The 21019-nt window shown below is 38.9% G+C and overlaps 2 protein-coding genes across 2 annotated transcripts; both read right to left on the minus strand.

The window, feature by feature from the left end:
* Positions 1 to 5795: 5795 nt before the first annotated feature.
* On the minus strand, positions 5796 to 11706 carry LOC133649685 (blue-sensitive opsin-like). The gene is made up of 5 exons (XM_062046337.1): positions 11230 to 11706; positions 9326 to 9494; positions 9082 to 9247; positions 8768 to 9007; positions 5796 to 6171 (listed from the first exon to the last, which is right to left on the minus strand). Exons 1-5 carry the CDS (start codon positions 11606 to 11608, stop codon positions 6067 to 6069), a joined length of 1059 nt encoding a protein of 352 aa, XP_061902321.1. The 5' UTR covers positions 11609 to 11706; the 3' UTR covers positions 5796 to 6066.
* A 4902-nt stretch (positions 11707 to 16608) lies between these two features.
* Positions 16609 to 18228, minus strand: LOC133649692 (blue-sensitive opsin-like). Its single transcript, XM_062046348.1, has 5 exons — positions 17831 to 18228; positions 17591 to 17759; positions 17353 to 17518; positions 17024 to 17263; positions 16609 to 16931 (listed from the first exon to the last, which is right to left on the minus strand). Exons 1-5 carry the CDS (start codon positions 18207 to 18209, stop codon positions 16830 to 16832), a joined length of 1056 nt encoding a protein of 351 aa, XP_061902332.1. The 5' UTR covers positions 18210 to 18228; the 3' UTR covers positions 16609 to 16829.
* Positions 18229 to 21019: the final 2791 nt, after the last annotated feature.

A 21019-nucleotide genomic window follows, 5' to 3' on the forward strand; every position in this document is an offset into this window, starting at 1 on the left:
AAATAAACCTCTGACAGGAAGGATAGACAGAAGATCAACAATACTATTAAACCATGGACATGTAAATACACGGTTAATGCTTTCCAGCCTGTCGAAGCTTAACAATGCTGTTGCTAACGATGCCATTGAAGCTAACTTAGCAATGGGACCTCACAGAGCTATGCTGAAAACATTAGCTCTCCACCTACGCCAGCCAGCCCTCATCTGCTCATCAACACCCGTGCTCACCTGCGTTCCAGGATCGACGGAGCGACAAAGGACTTCACCCGATCACCGATGCGGTCGGCGGCCCGGAGACGGAGGAAGTCAAGGTGAGGTCGGCGGCTAGCGCGTCTGCTATCCATCTCAAAGTCCTCCTGGTTGTGTTGCTGTAGTCCGCCGCTAATACACCAATCACACCTACAGCTTTCTTCTTTGCAGTCTCCATTGTTCATTAAACAAATTGCAAAAGATTCACCAACACAGATGTCCAGAATACAGTGGAATTTTGGGATGAAAACAGAGCTTTTTTGTATTGGATCCAATGGGGTCCGAATACTTCCGTTCTCTCTGTGACATCACGCGCATACGTCATCATATCTAGACGTTTTCAACCGGAAGTGTCGCGGGAAATTTAAAATTGCACTTTATATGTTAACCCGGCTGTATTGACATGAGTTGCAATGTTAAGATTTCATCATTGATATATAAACTATCAGACTGCGTGGTCGGTAGTAGTGGGTTTCAGTAGGCCTTTAAGAAGGTTTGTACCCAGCCTCTCGCCATAGGTTCCACTTTAATCGCGTAAGTAGGAAGAGTGAAGAGCAGGGAGCTGAAACACAACCCTCAAAGCCCCCCTAGCCCGTGTAGAAGGCGACTGAGACATACGACCAAGAGGCCAGCCCCGACAACCCAGAACCCTTCAGGTGCCGCGGGGAAGCCACTCCCCGCCAAGCCTGCACACCAAAGCCGTTTACCCAGCACCCCCAAACAGTCACCACACACCCTAAAATTCAGGCCAGACAGGCAACCCGGGGAAACCCGGCAGGCCCCAAGTCAGGCAACGCCACACCATGGGCGACACAGATGCCACCACTGTGGAGAGAACGCTGCCCAGCCCACAGAGCATGCCAAGACCAATTAGCAGACGGCCCAGAGGCGTGAGCACCCAACAGCAGGGCCCAGCAGGGAAGCGACATCCCGCCGGATTTCGGGGAAACCCTGCCAACCGCCCAAACACCCCAATGAACCTAGTGCCACACCCCCACATAGCAGCAGACCGTGGCGAGGATGGCCCCAATAGGGCGAACTGCACGCAGCTGTACCAAAGAGGGAGAAAACCACCCGGACCCGATCATGCAGCTGGGACCCCAAACTGGGCCGCCGCCAGCCCAGCCGCTCGAGAGCCACTCCTGCCGAAGACAGGAAACGTAAACTGGAGCCTGTACCAGCTAACTTCTAGTGAGAGGCTGGGTACACCCTGGACTAATCGCCAACCAATAGCAGAACACACCTAAATAAATAACCAATTTAAAAAATCTGTGTTGGATATTTTGACTTTAGTTTTAATTTTTTTGCAAACAACTCTGCGAGTTAAAAAAATTAATTATATATGTATATATATATACAAAGTATACATAGAATATGTAGGGGTGCTAAAAAATGTCATATATTCACACTCAAATCGCAATTCCTATGTATTACAATTTGTAATTTTTAAAGGTTTTTTTCACAAATTAAAAAAATAACATTTTAATAACATTTTTCAGGCCATATCCTCTGCTTACATATACTGTACATGAGCAGCCAAAATAATATTTTGTAACCCATAACCTTTTTTTTAACAGGTTGTATTGTTATCACCGTAATATCAAATAATAAATTGTGAGAATCGGTTCGAATCGAGAATTATGTTGAATCGAGAACTGATTCTGAATTGAATCGTCACCCCGAACATCGGAATTGACTTGAAACCTGCGTTGCTCAAAAAGGTTAATTATGTCTTCTTCTTCATATACCTTTAACATTTTCTTGTAGTCAGACAGTATTTTTGGTACATTTGATGAAATTCAGCTGACCCTTCTGAAGAAGACTACAAATGACAGTCGAAAAATGTCGGGGATTAGGGTTAACCCTAACCTAACCCTAACCCTAACTCTAAGCCTACCCCCCCCCCCCCCCCCCAACCTCCCTGCCCATCCGCACGGCCACAGCTCCACCTGCCCTACCTTCACTCCATCAAGTCGTCTTGCCCTAAAAAAAACCCTAAAAAATATTGTTTGCTGCTCTTGAATACGAAGAATGCTTTCTGCTATGCATCATTGATGTAGTGCTATTGTAAAATGCCAGCTCTGTTTGACAGTGCAAACATATCACCACGATCAATGTTCCCTCTAATTTTTCATGTGTGTGAGCAAACGCAAAAACTCCCTGAGCATTCAGTGGAGCCCATGTGAGCAACATCAGACGTGCACACTGTGGCTACACCAGCAGCACACCTGTCCCAAACCTGACTAAATAACAAGTTAAATCTCCATCCATCCTTCCATCGATTTTCTACCGCTTGTCCCTTTCGGGGTCGCGGGGGGTGCTGCAGCCTATCTCAGCTGCATTCGGGCGGAAGGCAGGGTACACCCTGGACAAGTCCCCACCTCATCGCAGGGCCAACACAGATAGACAGACAACATTCTCTTATTATTATAATCAAATGACAGCAGTCATTTCCATAAGGTTATTTTCTAATATAAGTGTTTAGGCCCACTTACAATGACAATAACAAAAAATATTGTTTTTCATGAACTGTGTACTTGTATTGTTTGTCTGGGTGGAGGTCCTGCTTTGGAAATAATGTGTACCCCTTTCAAACATTGCATTTAGTTCCCATTAAAACATTCACATGTTGCACAATGAGATGTAAGCAGGGGATCATGTGTACATTCCTGCAACTTCCTGTTTGTAAAAAATATATTTTTATTAGTATTTTTTTGATATACTAACAGCAGTTCATGATTAATATTTATAAATTAAGATTGCTAATAAATGACACTAGAATAAGCACACATTTGATTTGTAAATCACAGTGTAACGACCTGGAATTACACTTTATGTGTGGTGTTGGAGTTGTCCGACTTTTTGTGTGGCTGTGAACGCATCACTGGCTAAGTGCCATATGTGCATGTGTTGGCGCAAGTGAGAAAGATCGAGTGGCTGCTGTTGATATAACAAAGTTGCTTTTGGTCTGGTTTGTACTGCAGAAAATGACCAGTTTTGCTATATATCATTTTTTTTACTAATGTTTTGGTGATGTGTTTATGGCCGGCAATATAGAGTTTTGCTCAGTAAAGTGATCGATGGAATTCATGTCCTCAAAGCGTCTCGACTGACGTTACAATATTTGAACAATGATGACGAAAACTGTTTTCTCTGTCGTAGCCGTGTGTCGAAAATTGTTACGCGCTTATTTTTTTATTTGATTTTGTGCGTGGCATAGATTTGCAGTGCGCAGAGGACGCTTGAGCAGTGCGCAATTGCACAGGCGCGCACCTTAGAGGGAACATTGACCACGATGTCTGTCTTTTTTTGTTTTAAACTATCACAAAACCTTTGAGAGCTTCTCTCATCTTCTATGGGCCTTTTGCTCTCTTTCTCCCTCTTCTTTGAGCCATCTCTCTCAACACTTTGCTATACTTGCCACACACAACACACAAACACACGGACCACATCACTCACAGTGTAACCCGACCTCCTTCACCTGGGTGCAACATGCTCATAGTCATGACTTCTTATTAATTAAACTCATTAAACAAATTTAAAAAATACAAAGCTTTTTTTTATAATTGATTGTTGTCCAGGGTGTACAGCGCCTTCCGCACGAATGCAGCTGAGATAGGCTTCAGTACCCTCCGTGGCCCCGAGAGGGACAAGCGGTAGAAAATGGATGGATGGATGGATGTTAGCGCATGCTTCCTATTACTTTTTAAGGTCCCCTTAAGCAACCTCCAAATTGGACATTTCTTCTTGTTTTCTCTGTGGGCTCAGGTAGAACTGACCCCCTTAAGAATGTGTTACATTTACAGGGTGTTCTTTATCATTTTACCACCCCATCTCGTCGGTGCTTCTCCTAGAGATAGAGATAAACGTTTTCAAAAATGTGGTTGACCCAGTAAGCTGACTAAAGCAGATTATACGGACAACTCAGGTCTCCCCACATAATAGATTAGCCCAGATTTATTACGTCTGACACTTTAATCTCTCCGGAAAGGCCGGTAAGGTCAGAGGTTAACTGGAGCTGCTGGCGTGGTTTATTAATCCGTTTATTATGTTGTTGGTTGTTTTTTTGTTTTTTTTCAGAACTTCACTTCTTGCACAGGTAGACGTCTGGCTTATTAGATGAGTGCCCATGGAAGAGTGAGGACTTCACATGCAGTAAGAAGATAATCAGGAACTTCAGAGGGTTGGAATCAACTTGTCTGGTGTTTTTTTTTTGTTTTTTTTTGCATTTTTGCTATAAGAAGAAGGCTGTATGCTTTGATTCTTTTGCCTAGCATCCCAGGTGTGTTGATCTAACTGCAACTGCAACGCAATGTTTCGAGGGCAGGTCTGGAATTCCGCTAGTTTTGAACTATCCATGTTCAGTAAAAGTTCACTACTAGCAGAACTCAGATTTGTTCGCGACTATCTTCAAAACTGTTCTTTACAAACGTGCTGTTTGAATGGTTTGTTTTTCATGGGTGATTTATTACACTGGTGTGAAGTGAACTGAAGCCACCTTTGCACATGTTCATTTTACATCAGGTAATAATCATCTGGAAAGACATGAATGTAAAACGCTTATTGTGATTGAGGGTGAAACCAGTCTGTCGTGGCAAAATCAGCTGGGTTTGGCTTCATCTCACCTGATCCTGATCAGGATATGGGATAGAAAATTACCACAATGGTGATAGCCAAATTACTCGCTTTTTCAATCTGGTTGGTGAGTAAAATGTTTACATTTGGAAATTGCCAATTATTATTTGAATCATTTATGATCTGGCAACATATCCCAATGATGTAAAACTCCATAAAAGTGGTCTGGATTGTAGTTAATAATAGATAACTTGTTGCTATATTTCCACATGACAGTTTGGACTATTTTATTTTTTTTAATTTTTTTTTAGAAACTTTATTTGTCCCCGGGTGGCAATTTGTTTTACAGTACAACCAACAGGGGTAGACAAAAGAATAAGTCTGTTGCAGCACCCTAAACATCAGTGCGAGTGGCACTAGGAGTAAGGCGGCTTAAGTGTCTTGTCCAATGACACAAAGACTGTGACTAGGATGGCGGGAGCTCGATTCGAACCAGGAATCCTCAAGTTGCTGGATGGCTGCTCTACCATCTGAGCCACGCCGCACCTGCCTGTTGGGTATTTTCCTGTGTTTGGTATCACTTCCTGTCCGGGTGCTTTTGTTTTGTCAGTATTTCCTGTTTGGTCTCTGTGTTTTGCCTTATCATTACTTTACATTTACAGCACACATGCTCTTTATTGTCAATGAGTTCTATTTAGTTCCACCTTGTTCCCTCTTTCAGTGCTGGTTCATTATTTAGTGCATGCCAAAGTGTTGTGTTGTTTTCTAGTTTCCTGCTCGACCTGTGTTACTTTTTCCCTGTTTTGTTCCTGATTAAACGACCTTCGGCCTGCATGACGCTTGCCTTCTCTGCGTGCTGGGATCACGACAACAGTCGATACTGGGCACCGCCACAAACGTTGTGCTTTACACTCACAGTATGTACTTCATTTATACAAACACTTGAAACACCAGTCATTTTTCCACGTGCCAGTTTTACATGTTCTTTATTAAAGTGGATCTACCACTAAAACCTATTTACATGAGAAGGTTATTTATAAACTGTCTACTTGCAATGTAAGTACAGCTTTCCACTGACCTCCTCTGGTTCTACAACATTTCTTTCTATAAAACACACGTCTTCAAATGTGTTAACAAGATGACATTGTCTTACTTTTGTTACCTTATCTGCCCCCAATGTGAAGAAGTGCCATTGTATTTATATTTATAGTGTGCAGGTGATCGTCAGTTATCATGAAGAATTTAAGCAGGTCCAACTTTAGAGACTTCAGTGGTTGATTGACTTGCTGATGTTTCATCGTCATCACTTCCACCCACCCCGAGCATCTTCCTTAGACATGAGCGAAACTAAAAGGGGGGGAAAACAATACAAGAAAATTGTGAGCAGGTTATAATTATTATTTTTCTTTTAGTTTAATATTCAGAATAGAATAGAATGGATTTAGTGATGTTTCCTAAAATATTTCAGACCAGTCTAAATTAAACAGATTGCAGGAGGGATGTGATTTATATGTAGGATGAGGGGGGGAAAAAAAAAAAGATTATTTGCACTCTTTGCTTATCAGTCCAGGACATTTATGTCTGATGGGCGCTCTCTATAGGCGGTATACTAGTACTCTTGTGCTGCTCACATGATGTGGATTAAACCAAACCAATTTAGGAGGGTGGCGAGTTTACCACCGGGGCCCAAATCTCTTGTTAAAAAAAAACAAAAAACAGTAGAAATTGCTTAAAAATGAAACAAATGTTCTTAGTATTGTATCATATTGAATATACCGCATGTTGTTTTGCTACAAAAAAGTTAAAAACAAATAAACTGGGAAAACTGTGAGACAATATAAGTTGTTTATCTTTGGCTGCTATGTTGAGGTGTCGATAAAACCTGGAAAGCAGGAAAGAAGAAAGGGGACCAAAGAAAAAAGGCATGAAGTTCTTCAATTACTTTATGTATACCATATTATGGAACGGAAGTAATAAAAAAAAATCAAACGTTGCTTGGTAGCTAAGGCAGTAAAACCAGGGGTCTTTTTTTTCAAAGGGCGCCATTGAAGCTGGAACCTACACTAGCAGATTAAATAGTGATGTGGGATATAGCACTGATTTTCTTTCCGATCCGATACCAAGTAAAATTCAGGCTGGTTTTGGCAATAACGATCCGATACCCAAACTTTGTGCAAATATATCCAACGTGTCTACTAAGACTTTAAAAGTTGTGTATTTTCAAATAGTAACATATCTATCTAAAAACAACAGTAAACATGTAAGAAAAAAGAGCAAAAAATCGGAATGTAAAGAGAAAAAGCTGAACTTTTTAAACAAATAATTAATATAATTAATATAATATACTAATAATATACATATAACACCAAAGTTATGTTTTTAAATATATGTATAATCTTGCAGCATTTTTAAAAATTAAACCATTTCAAAATACCCCACATACTTTTCAGTATGGGGGGTGAAAAAATACATTCCCGATCTAAAATATTAACAGCTATCAAAAAATATCAAAAATATTATTATTCATCCATTTTCTACCGCTTGCCCCTCAATATATATATATAATGATAAATGATAAATGGGTTATACTTGTATAGCGCTTTTCTACCTTCAAGGTACTCAAAGCGCTTTGACAGTATTTCCACATTCACCCATTCACACACACATTCACACACTGATGGTGGGAGCTGCCATGCAAGGCGCTAACCAGCAGCCATCAGGAGCAAGGGTGAAGTGTCTTGCTCAAGGACACAACGGACGTGACTAGGTTGGTAGAAGGTGGAGATCGAACCAGGAACCCTCCGATTGCTGGCACGGCCACTCTACCAACTTATATATATATATATATTTTTTTTGTGTGATAGCTTTTAATATTTTATTTTATTGTAATATTTTTTTAATATATATTTTTAATATTTAATATTAAATATATATATATATATATATATATATATATATATATATATATATATATATATATATATATATATATATATATATATATGTGTATATATATATATGTATATGTGTGTGTGTGTATATATATATATATATATATATACACACACACACATATACATATATATATATACACATATATATATATATATATATATATATATATATATATATATATATACATATATATATATATATATATGTATATATATATATATATATATATATATATATATATATATATATATATATATACATATATATATATATATATATATCCCATCCATTTTTATTTTTTTTATTTTTTTTATTTTATTTTATATATATTTTTATTTATTTAAATTGACATCATTCTCGACGTCATTGTGTATCATGTCGACTTGTGTTGTCCAACAGCTCTATAAAAAAAATTAATAAAAAAAAAAATTATATATATATATATTTGTATTGTTATTTTATTTTTTTAAATTTATTTATTTATTTTTAATAAAAATACTAATAACTAATCTGAAAAATTACAACCTTAATAAACATTAACATCAATATTTTCGTCCAGGCAGAAATTTTGACATACTAGGTTATGCAGTTAAACAATTGCATTATTTATTTTTTTAATTCTATTTTTACATGGGGAAAAAAACAATTGTAAAATGTAAGAAAAAAGAAAATAATCGGTATGTAATGACCCTAACCCTAACCTCTAACCCCAACCCTGACCTTAACCCTAACCCTAACCCTAACCCTAACCCTAACCCTAACCCTAACCCTAACCTGTAATACATAGATGTTACAATGTCTGTTTTAGCATTTTTTTCTATTAAAAAAATATTAATATGGTCCCTGCATACTTTCACTTTTCAGTATCCGGCCCTTACGTTTGGACACCCCTGAACTAATGTATCCAAAGTATAGATATTTGGATTTGAGGATCGATATTAGAGCACATCTATAGTTTCCAGTATTTTGAAAGTGACCAAATTCCAACCTGTTTGTTGAGGAGGATGTAGATCATTGGGTTGTAGACTGTGGATGCTTTGGAGAAACAGGAGGGAATGGTGGCTAGCCTCAAGTCAAAAGTTTGCCCACGGTTATTCACAACCCAAAGAGCAAAGGAGGCATATGGCATCCAGCACACCAGGAAACCCAGGACCATGACCACAACCATCCTGCTCACGTCCCGCTCTGCTTTTTGGGTAGAAACAGACTCCGCCTGGGCTTTTGCTGCCTGTTTGATAAGAAAGAACAGACCTGTTGGATTCTTAAAAAAGAATAAATGACACTGAGTAGGATGAAACATACAGATTTCAGGACAAAAAGCAGCTGTGAGTAGCAGAAAACAATAGTGAAGAACGGGACTGCAAAGCAGAAGCAGAAGAGGAACATCACATAGGACTCATTGTTAAACTTATTGTCGGTGGTGTACCAATCCGGACCACAGGAGCACTGCATTCCCTCAGGAATATACCTGCAGACAAACAAACGTAACAACACTGCGTGTTTAGTGCAAAAGCAGCACACACTGTGCAATATTTGTACCGTATACCTGCTCCATCCAAGCAGTGGAGGAACTGCAGCGGTCAAAGCAAAGACCCAAGTCGCCACACAGCAAGCTATCGCATGGTTAGGTTTAAAAGCAAAGTTTCCGAGGGGTTTGCACACAACCAGCCACCTTTCGAAAGCCACCACTGCCAGAGACCAGAGGCTTACCATACCTGGAAGAAGACACAATGGAGACACAGTAATTACTTTCCTCACTAAATGTTAAGTATTGGGCCACCGCAACTAGAAAGGAAAGATAATATTTCACTAGAGATGTCGATAAATGCTTTAAAATGTGATATCGGAAATGATCGGTATCATTTTTTTTGTTATCTGTATCGTTTTTTTAAATGTTTTATTTTTTTATTTTTTTTAATCAAATCAACATAAAAAACACAAGATACACTTACAATCAGTGCACAAACCCCATTTATCGGCCGATAAATGCTTTAAAATGTAATATCGGAAATTATCGGTATCGTTTTTTTTGTTATCGGTATCGTTTTATTTTATTTTATTTTATTTTTTTAATCAAATCAACATAAAAAAACAAGATACACTTACAATCAGTGCACAAACCCCAAAAACCTCCCTCCCCCATTTACACTCATTCACACAAAAGGATTGTTTCTTTCTGTTATTAATATTCTGGTTCCTACATTATATATCAATATATATATCAATACAGTCTGCAAGGGATACAGTCCGTAAGCACACATGATTGTGCGTGCTGCTGGTCCACTAATAGTACTAACCTTTACCAGTTAATTTTACTCATTTTCATTAATTACTAGTTTCTATGTAACTGTTTTTATATTGTTTTACTTTCTTTTTTATTCAAGAAAATGTTTTTAATTTATTTATCTTATCTTATTTAATTATTTTTTTTAAAAAGGACTTTAATTCCAACATACCTGGTTGTAAAAATTAGGCATAATAATGTGTTAATTCCACGACTGTATATATCGGTATCAGTTGATATCGGTATCGGTAATTAAGAGTTGGCCAATATCGGAATATCGGATATCGGCAAGAAAGCCATTATCGGACATCCCTATATTTCACTGATGAATTTTGTGATGTCTAGTAAGCCACTATGGACCTTTTGCTGTAAAAGTTTGTCAGAGTTAGACATTTTCAGGAAAAAAAACAGAACCCTGTCAAGCAAAAAACAAATGGGGATGCTAGTTTTTAGGAGGTTATAGTCCTTTGTAGTCTTTTGAACATTTGTCTAAATCAGGGGTGTCAAACTAATTTTCATTGAGGGCCACATCGCAGTAATGGCTGCTTTCAGAGGGCTGCTTTTTTTTAAAATTAATTTACATTATGCATGCGGGTAAAAACCTGTGATTAATTATAATTAATCAAAATGCATATGCATTTAATTATTAGATTTTTTTAAATGTATAACTTGCTTTAAAATCATAAATAAAGGTGACAAGCAGATATTTAACTATTTGTTTTTATCTCACAAAAATAGTCTTGCAATACAGTATACAATAATATAATTGGCATGATCAGATGATATTAAAGTTTAAAATATGCATTTTATTCTGTCAAAATTGAAAGAACTAATGCATTTAGTAAAAAAAAAAATAATCAAAATAAAAAGTATTTTATTGAAACCTAATTTTTCCAGGCTTTCGCGGGCCACATAGCCAGAACTGGCCCCCGGGCCTTGAGTTTGACATCTGTGGTCTAAATTGAAAGGTATGATTGTTTATATCACCTGCAATATATTTTTCAATTGCACTAAAATGTATAAGTTAGCAACTGTCAACCCTTGACAACTTTATTATTTTGGTTGATAGGCTGTGTAACAGATGAGATAAAGACGTTTCAATATGCAAATACACACAACTATTTTTTGATGATCCTACAAAAAGAAAAAAACGTTATCTTACTTACCCCCAAGAGTTGCGGTAAATCCCTCAATCTTGCACCCGATTGGCCCGAAAATCATGTATCGGAACGCAAAGCAGTAAAAACACGTGAAGGAGCCTATCGAGGAGACCAGCAGGTTTGCCACAGCTAGGTTGACCAGGATGTAGTTCAGGTGAGACCGTAGCTTCTTGTATTGAACAGTGCATGCGATGGTGAGGACGTTGACGGTCGTGCCGGTGACAAATATGAAGAGCATAAATGCTGACATGGCATAAAAGATGCTCTTGTTCCCGAGGTGATCCTGGGGAATTAGGTAAGGGCTGAATAAAGTGATGTTATCTGTGTCCAAAGGGACAGGGATCCAGAAGTCTTCTGGGAGCTCCATGGGGTAATTTCTTCTCATTTTGTGCTTGTTTCTCAAATAAAAAAGAAACAAGGAAAAAAAACAACTAAATTTTGCTTTTTTTTTCTGGAATGTAGATCTTCTCCTGTAGATGTAGCGTAGGTCTCTCTTCTTGTGACCTAAAGCTGTTTTTGTAGGACCTTTGTATGTTACTTAGGCTTCAATTAATTGGCTCAAGGGAAGGATTTAAAAGATTTGGTTTAAACCCTTGTGAAGGAGCACACATAATGCGTTAGACCATTTAACCCTATTGTGGACGTCATTTTGATGTCAATTTGACATCACTCATCAATTACAAACAGTCTCCCAATTTCCTTGATTACTTGGGCAAAAACAAAGCTATACTCTGTCAAAAGTGCACTGATTAATTGGGCTCTGATCCAATCCACTCTCATAACTTACTTGTTATCTGCAAAAAATTGAAAGTTGGTTTTGTGCATATTTGCATACTTTAAACATGGCTAAGTTTTAAGGTGGATTTGTAACTTTTTGAGAAAATTCCGAAGCGTCAAAGGAAGACGCCAAACTTTTGCTCATGCTTAATATGAAATATTTTTGCATTGTTTTTTGTTCTTGTTATTTTTGGATAATAGTTAACTATGCAGTAGGGTTGTATGGTATACCGGTAATAGTATAGTATCGCGGTACTAATGAATAAAAAACGGTACTATACTCTGTTTGAAAAGTACCGGTTCGCCATATTTTTTTTTCACAGGCATGACGGCGCGTCGTCGTCACGTCGTGACATTGCTGGTTTTACAGGCAGAGGAGCATGTTCGGCAGTGCACAATCACAAAATACTTCCAAACAGACACAGTGTGTAGACAGAAAAGGGAGATTGGACGCATTATGGCTTAAAACTAACGACCCCGAAAGGGACAAGCGGTAGAAAAGGTATGGATGGTTAAAAGTGAAGCTATAACACAGGAAGAGGTGCTTTAAAACATGGCTAGCTAGTTAGCGGCTAATGTCCATCCGCAATCTGCAGTGTTTTAACTACTTCTAAATCGCTAATCCTTGCCTCCATGGCGACAAATAAAGTTAGTTTTTTACAAGTATCATCCCTGCAGGACGAGGAATAGCTAAACATGCTTCACTACACACCGTAGGAGGATACAATAGCTCACCGGCATCGCAGTGTAAACAAATGCCATGGGTGGATCTACACCTGACATCCACTGTAATGATACCAAGTACAAGAGCGTATGTAGTCGATACTACTATGATTACATCAATATTTTTTATCGTCACAAAATCTTTTTTCAAAAAAAAATTCATATTTTATTAATAAACTCCGGAAATACATCCCTGGACACATGGGAACTTAAGGCCTACTGAAAGGAAATTTTCTTATTCAAACGGGGATAGCAGGTCCATTCTATGTGTCATACTTGATCATTTCGCGATATTGCCATATTTTTACGGAAATGATTTAGTAGAGAACATCGACGATAAAGTTCGCAACTTTTGGTCGCTGATAAAAAAGCCTTGCCTGTACCGGAAGTAGCGTGACGTGACAGGTTGTGGAGCGCCTCACATGTGCACATTGTTTACAATCATGGCCACCAGCAGCGAGAGCGATTCGGACAGAGAAAGCGACGATTACCCCATTAATTTGAGCGAGGATGAAAGATTTGTGGATGAGGAAAGTGAGAGTGAAGGATTAGAGGGCAGTGGAAGCGATTCAGATAGGGAAGATGCTGTGAGAGGCGGGTGGGACCTGATATTCAGCTGGGAATGACTAAAACAGTAAATAAACACAAGACATATATATACTCTATTAGCCACAACACAACCAGGCTTATATATAATATGCCACAAATTAATCCGCATAACAAACACCTCCCCCTCCCGTCCATATGACCCACCAATAAAACTCAAACACCCGCACAACACACTCAATCCCACAGCCCAAAGTACCATTCACCTCCCCAAAGTTCATACAGCACATATATTTCCCCAAAGTTACGTACGTGACATGCACATAGCGGCACGCACGTATGGGCAAGCGATCAAATGTTTGGAACCCAAAGCTGCGTACTCACGGTAGCGCGTCTGCTATCCAACTCTAAGTCCTCCTGGTTGTGTTGCTGCAGCCGGCCGCTAATACACCGCTTCCCACCTACAGCTTTCTTCTTTGCTGTCTTCATTGTTCATTAAACAAATTGCAAAAGATTCACCAACACAGATGTCCAGAATACTGTAGAATTTTGCGATGAAAACAGACGACTTAATAGCTGGCCACAATGGTGTCCCAAAATGTCCGCTACAATCCATGACGTCACGTGCAAACGTTATCATACCGAGACGTTTTCAGCAGAATATTTTGCGGGAAATTTAAAATTGCACTTTACTAATCTAACCCGGCCGTATTGGCATGTGTTGCAATGTTAAGATTTCATCATTGATATATAAACTATCAGACTGCGTGGTCGGTAGTAGTGGGTTTCAGTAGGCCTTTAGATTATGACCAATGTAAGACCCTGTAACTACTTGGTATCAGATCGATACCTAAATTTGTGGTATCATCCAAAACTAATGTAAAATATCTAAACAACACAATAATAAGTGTTTTTACATTTTAACAGAAGTGTAGATAGAACATGTTGAAATGGAAAATAACCAGACATTAACAGTAAATGAACAAGTTGATTAATAATCCATTTTTATAGCTTGTCTTTTATAATTTTGACAAAATAATAGAATGAGAAATGACACAATGTTACTGCATACTTCAGCAGACAAATTATGAGTCTTTGTTTGCTTACTTACTAGTAAAAGACAAGGTCTAGTATGTTCACTATTTGTTTTAAGGACAAACTTGCAACAAGAAATATATGTTTAATGTACCCTAAGATTTGTTGTTAAAATAAAGCCAATTATGCCATTTTTTGTGGTCCCCTTTATTTAGAAATGTATCGAAAAGTATCCAAAAGTATCGAAATACATTTTGGTACCGGTACCAAATTATTGGTATCGAGACCCCTACTATGCAGTAAAAAAAAACATCAATAAAGTGAGGACTTAATTTAGTATGCTTTCATGACACACGATGTGATGTGACTCAAATATTCCAAACTAGAATGCAATCTGTTGGGTTAATTTGTGGGGGTTTTTTGTATTTGGTGTTTGGCTAGATTTTGTCAGAATTGTTACTGACGGTTTGGTTATGCTTGGGTTTTCCTGTGTGTTTGTGTTTATTTCCTGTCAGCGCTCTTATTTTAGTTCCACTTCCATGCAGGTCTCCCTGAGCGCTCGTTTCTTTCACCTGTCCCCGATTGGCATCCTGGCACACCTGGTTGCAGTTGCCAATCAGGCTGTTATTTATGCCTGCCTAGCCCTCCAGTCAGGGCTCGATGATAGTTTCCTGTTTCCCCTGCATGTGCACTTACTAGATGCACTATTTCCTTTTTGACATTAAAGTCATGTTTTCCTGCACTACATCTTGGGGTTCAAGGCCAACAGCACCTGACAGATTTGTCAGCTTTGATTTCACAAAAAAATTATAAATAATACTCTTAAGGAGTTTTTTTTCACACACAGAATGGATAATCTTAAAAATATTTTTTTAACACAGATTTTATTCATTCATTTTTTCTCATTTAATTTCTGTATGCTTTTTTTCGCTCTTGTTGTATGTCACTGGTCCGTGTCTTCTGTCTAGCATTCACATATGTGCTCAAGTGTGGAGGGCTGCATGTTTGAATTAGGAGAGATTTTAGTCTGCCTCTTGAGCGCTGTCAACATGGCCTTTGAACAAGGAATCAAACCAGTAAATGCTCAAATGTGCTACCCCATGGCACATTCTCCTTCACTATAGATTATATTTATTTATGCAAGTGGACTGCATGGATGTAAAATACCTGTGTGAGTCAAGATACCAAAATCGACATATGAATAAATAAATAAAAAACAAATGAGTTCACTTTTGTCGACGTATGTACTTTATGTGAGGAGTGCTTAGCAATAGCTTGAGAGCTGAATCTGTGATTAAAAAACAAACGCCGGATGCATATTTCCATTATGAACATAATGTTTTTCATTGTGTTGAACACAATGCAGAAACTTGCTGGGTGAATCTGTTTTTATTATGTATTGTCCGGTCAAATCCCTGTCTGTGTGCAACAATGTCAAATACTTAGGCCACATCATCAATGACAAGATGGAGGATGATGCTGACATGCTTAGACAGAGAATAATGCTGTATGTCCAAGCCGATATGCTGGTGAGAACACTTCACTACTGTTCTGATGAAGCCAAGGTGTACTTGTTTAGAGCTTACTGCACCCCTATGTACATAGCACCCCTCTGGGTGAGGTTAAAAAAAGAGAGCTTGCGCAAACTCCAGGTTGCATATGATGACTGTCTCAGAATCCTGCTCAGAAGGGGTAGTAGTGCCAGCAAGCTTTTTTGTGATTTAGGGATAAAAACCTTCCACGGCACGCTGAGAAAACTGATGTTTAAATTTATATGTAGACTGCAGGGGTCCGAGAATGATCTTATTATACAGATAACCAATCATAGGTGTAGTTCTGTTAGTTACCAATCGTATATATGGAAACACTGGTATCTGTGCCTTTTATAGAATGTGTAGACACATTTTTTTTAACGTATATATAAATATATATTTATTTTTTATTATTGCTGCTTTTATTTGTTTATTAGATGCCTTTTACTGAATATGCACAAGCACTGTTTTTAACAGTATGTGATGATGCCTTTTATACTGTATTTTGTTTGTTTTATGTACTGTATGTGATTGTATGTCTACTTGGACATTGGAGTCTGCAATAAAGCTTGATTGATTGATTTATTAAAGATGTCAAAAATAACGATTTAACTCATGTGATTAATCGGCATGGGTTGCTCTGCGGTCAATTATCAGGTCAATGCGTAGGTTTGAGCAAAATAAATGATGCACATTCAAGTAAAACATTTTTAAATGTTCCTGGATGACCTTCTGACAAAACTGCATTTGTGTAGATTGGGGTCATTTTTAAAATTTAATTTCAACTATGCGAGCGACTAATAATCTGTGATTAATCATGGTTAATCCAACTGTGATTAATCTGATTCGAAAATGTAATCATTTGACAGCGGTAGTTTTTATTATGAGTATTATTTTTTTTATTTTTTTTAATATGCGAAAACATACATTTATAGGTATTTACAACTGATTCATGCAACTCATTAGAAGCATACAAATCAACAAGTCCAAGGTCTAAGCAGGCCCAACTTTGGAGACTTCAGTCACTGATGATGTTGTTGATGACTCTTCTTCGCCGCTACTCATTCCAATCATACCCATCATGCATGAACGGAACTGTTGTTGGGGGGGGGAGATTGGGAATTAAGTTATTAACACCACACTGTACTCTTGCTTTGAAGTCTGTGTTTGTACTACTTTAAACACACCTGTTTGTTGAATAGGACGTAGATGATCGGGTTGTAGACTGCTGAGGCCTTAGAAAAGCAAGAAGGTATGGTGGCCAGTCGCAGGTCAAAGGTTTGCCCACGGTTAAAGACCACCCAAAGAGCAAAGGTGGCATAGGGCATCCAACACACCAGAAATCCCATCACCATGAGGACCACCATCCTGGTCACCTCCCTCTCTGCTTTCTGGGTAGAGGCTGAATCTGCCTGGGCTTTTGCCGCCTTTGAGGAAGGAAACAAAATTTATGAGACACCTAACCACACAGAAAACTCACAAAATTAGGTCACGGCCAATCTATGCTTTACCTCACCATTTTCATTGTAATGAGCAGCTGACCGTAACAGAAGACGATGGTGGCAAAGGGAACGGAGAAGCAAAAGCCGAAGAGGAACATCACATAGGACTCGTTGTTGTATTTATTGTTGGTGGTATACCAGTCCGGACCACAGGAGCACTGCAGGCCTTCAGGAATGTATCTGTAAAAACAGAAATCACTGTCTCCATCTCCTTCTACCGCTAATTATGGTGTGGGTTTGCTTGATACTGACCGGCTCCAACCGAAAAGTGGAGGAAGTGAGGCAATAAGTGCGAAGACCCAAGTGAAAGCACAGCATACCAAAGCATGGTCCGGCTTGAAAACAAAGTTTCCGAGTGGCTTGCAGATGACCAGCCATCGTTCAAAGGCAATCACAGCAAGAGACCACAGGCTTACCATACCTGGTGTAAAACAAAAACACGGGTTTTTAAATCTATTTCATATTATTATAACTAAGGTTATTATTGCTCACCGCCAAGTGTTGCCAGGAAACCTTCAATCTTGCACCCCAGCGGTCCGAAGATGAAATATCTCGACGCAAAAGAGCAGCAAGCAGTGAAAGAGCCCACGCAAGACACAAGAAGGTTCGCCACCGCCAGGTTCACCAGGATGTAGTTCAGGTGGGACCGGAGTTTCTTGTATTGCATTGTGCAAGCGATGGTTAGAGTATTGATGGCGGTGCCGACCGTAAACACAAAGAACATGAATCCAGCCATGCCGTAGAAGGTGGCTGTATTCCCAAGATGGTCCTGAGGAACCAGGAATGGACTTAGGCTTGTGATGTTGTTGGTGTCCAGCGGGATGGGTATCCAGAAGTCTTCCGGCAGCTCGTTGGCACGAGAGCCCCTCATTTTGCTGTATCTTTTTTTTCTTTCCACAAAACAAAGTCAAAACCACCTGGACAGTTGCTTGCTTGTGATAACCAGCTCAAACAATCACATGCATGAGGAAGCAGAATAAATAAATTCTGGTTTGTTTGAAAAAAGAAAAAGGGATACTGCAACACAACGCAGGTCCCAAATGTCTTCCTCTGCCCCTTTGGAGAAGTATTTATATAAAGAGCGAAGAAAACCACTTAGCCACATTAAGGGATAAATCACTTCGATAATTGACTAAATGATTTAAGTTTGCATCTATTGATGTAATTCATTTAGTGGTTTCCGGTTCTGTCAGATGCCAAGTCGGCAAAACCGCTCTAGGATTAAAGTTTTCTTGCGTGTCTGAGGGTGACGTCAATGTCACTACAACACATATACTCCGGCATTGACCATATGGGTTGAATCAAATCAAATACAGCATATTTTGCTCTGTTTTTTTGTTTCTAAATTTGCTATATTCAAAGTTATTACACTGTTACAAATAAGGGCCAAAATCTTTCAAGCAGATACATTTACAGATACACACACCCTAGTTTTCAACAACAAATCTCTTAAAACAGGTTAATCCCACTTTCTTAAGGAAGCGCACAGCAGGCCTTTACCTACTAATCTGGTTTGCAGCAGCATCAAATCCTATAATCTCACTTACTGTAGCACCGCGTAATCCACTCTGCAGGTTTAACTAGAGATTTGCATTACCTCTTTGGCATTTTGCCTTCTTGACTGCACAAGATAGTCACAACATCATATACAGTAATTGTGCTGAACAAGACATCAATACAGCCCATCGTTGTAGACCAATACAAGTAAGGAAACAAGAATGACTCATCTGTTGTTGTTGTCTCTTCTTCTTCATAAAGTTCTGGTACTTCCTTTTCACTAAAATCAGTTAGGATTGTTCAGAACAACTAAGGACCTGATCTACTAAGATCAAAATGACATGCTCTAAACAGCATGTGCAAACTATAAAATTGTGTGTATCTATTAGTGGGCGTGTTGCAAGTGATCTAGTAAAACTGTGTTTACAATTGAAAAGTGGTGCAGACCACACTATTTAAATCAGTGTTTTTCAACCTTTTCTGAGCCAAGGCACATTTTTTTCATTGACAAGATTCTGAGGCACACCACCAGCAGAAAACATTAAAAAATGAAACACACGAGCCGATATTGACAATAAAAAGTTATTCTCTCAATTGTTGGATATATTAATTCAAACCATAACCAACCATGCATCAATATAGCTCTTGTCTCAAAGTAGGTGTACTGTCACATCACCCCGTAACTTATTTAGATTGTTTTGGTGTTTTCCTGTGTGTAGTGTTTTAGTTCTTGTCTTGCGCTCCTATTTAGGTGGCTTTTCCTGTTTTGTTGGTATTTTCCTGTAGCAGTTTAATGTCTTCCTTGAACACTATTCCCCGCATCTACTTTGCAATCAAGATTATTTAAGTTGTGCGGATGCTATCCTTCTTTGTGGGGACATTGTTGATTGTCATGTACGGACGTACTTTGTGGACGCCGTCTGCTCCACACGCTGTAAGTCTTTGCTGTCGTCCAGCACTCTGTTTTTGTTTACTTTGCACCCAGTTCAGTTTTAGTTTTGTTTAGCATAGCCATCCCTAGGCTTCAATGCCTTTTCTTAGCGACACTCTCCTTTTATTTATTTTTGGTTTAATTGTTAGATACCTTTTTACCTGGACGCTGCCTCCCGCTGTCGTCTGCATATTGTGATCACGACAAACCATGTTCCCGACATCTACAAAGCAATTAGCTACCTGCTGCCACCTACTGATATAGAAGTGTCAGAGTTTGTAGGTGCCGAACCCCAAGATGCAGAGATGATGGCAGGCATTGAACAGGAAAACATTATTTAATTAAGATACTATGGCAAAAAACAAACAAAAGGCGCGCACAAGGCGGAGAACAAACTTGGCTATGAACTAAAATAGCACAAAGGCTAACTGTCGACAAACAAAAACACTTACTGTGACACGAAGGAACTAGGACTAGAGCGGAGTGAACAAAAGTAGACAGAGCTACAACGAAGTATAGTGACAGGTAGAAGTGACATTGACCAGTAGACACTACAATAATCCAGCAGTGACTGGAGGGCAGGACAAGTTTAAATAGGCAGCTGGCTGACTGGCACCAGGTGTGGCCACGTGCCAATCAGGCACAGCTGAGGGGACAAAGCACTCAGGAAGACAATCAGGAAATGAAGACAATATAAAAGCACTGACAGGAAACTAAGAACAGGAAACCAAGACAAACGCAGAGGAAAACTAAAACTTGACCAAACTGTCAGGGACAACCCTGACAGGAAGAGTATTACACGGTTACTCTGCCGAGCTCTAGACAGCACACACACTCAACAAGGGCACATTTGCGAATTATAAGTACTGCTTTGCAAAAAATATTTTTAACCCAATTAGGTGAAATTGCATAATCTCCCACGGCACACCAGACTGTGTCTCACGGCACACTAGTGTGCCGCGGCACAGTGGTTGAAAAACACTGATTTAAATTATGTGTTTGCCTAATGGCATTTTGTGCCCTCCACATTTATGTTATTGTTCTCTACAACCTGTGTGTGATGTTGTTAAACCAGCAGTACACATTTATAATCTGTACCACCTTTTTTGCAATATAGAATCGCAATCAATAGACAACAGACCAATCCAATCCACTTTATTTTACAAAACCCAAAACCAGTTAAAGGCCTTCTGAAACCCACTACTACCGACCACGCAGTCTGATAGTTTATATATCAATGATGAAATCTTAAC

This window comes from Entelurus aequoreus, linkage group LG01 (genome assembly GCF_033978785.1).
Source record: "Entelurus aequoreus isolate RoL-2023_Sb linkage group LG01, RoL_Eaeq_v1.1, whole genome shotgun sequence".
NCBI lineage: Eukaryota > Metazoa > Chordata > Actinopteri > Syngnathiformes > Syngnathidae > Entelurus > Entelurus aequoreus.

Coding starts and splice junctions, on each gene's coding strand:
- LOC133649685 (XM_062046337.1), bottom strand. CDS start 11,608: ATGAGAAGAAATTACCCCATGGAGCTCCCAGAAGACTTCTGGATCCCT. Junction 9,495..11,229: donor ATTTACCGCAACTCTTGGGG/GTAAGTAAGATA, acceptor GTCTTCTTCCAG/GTATGGTAAGCCTCTGGTCT. Junction 9,008..9,081: donor TGCTTTTTGTCCTGAAATCT/GTATGTTTCATC, acceptor CTTATCAAACAG/GCAGCAAAAGCCCAGGCGGA.
- LOC133649692 (XM_062046348.1), bottom strand. CDS start 18,209: ATGAGGGGCTCTCGTGCCAACGAGCTGCCGGAAGACTTCTGGATACCC. Junction 17,264..17,352: donor TGCTCATTACAATGAAAATG/GTGAGGTAAAGC, acceptor CCTTCCTCAAAG/GCGGCAAAAGCCCAGGCAGA. Junction 16,932..17,023: donor ACGTCCTATTCAACAAACAG/GTGTGTTTAAAG, acceptor CCCCAACAACAG/TTCCGTTCATGCATGATGGG.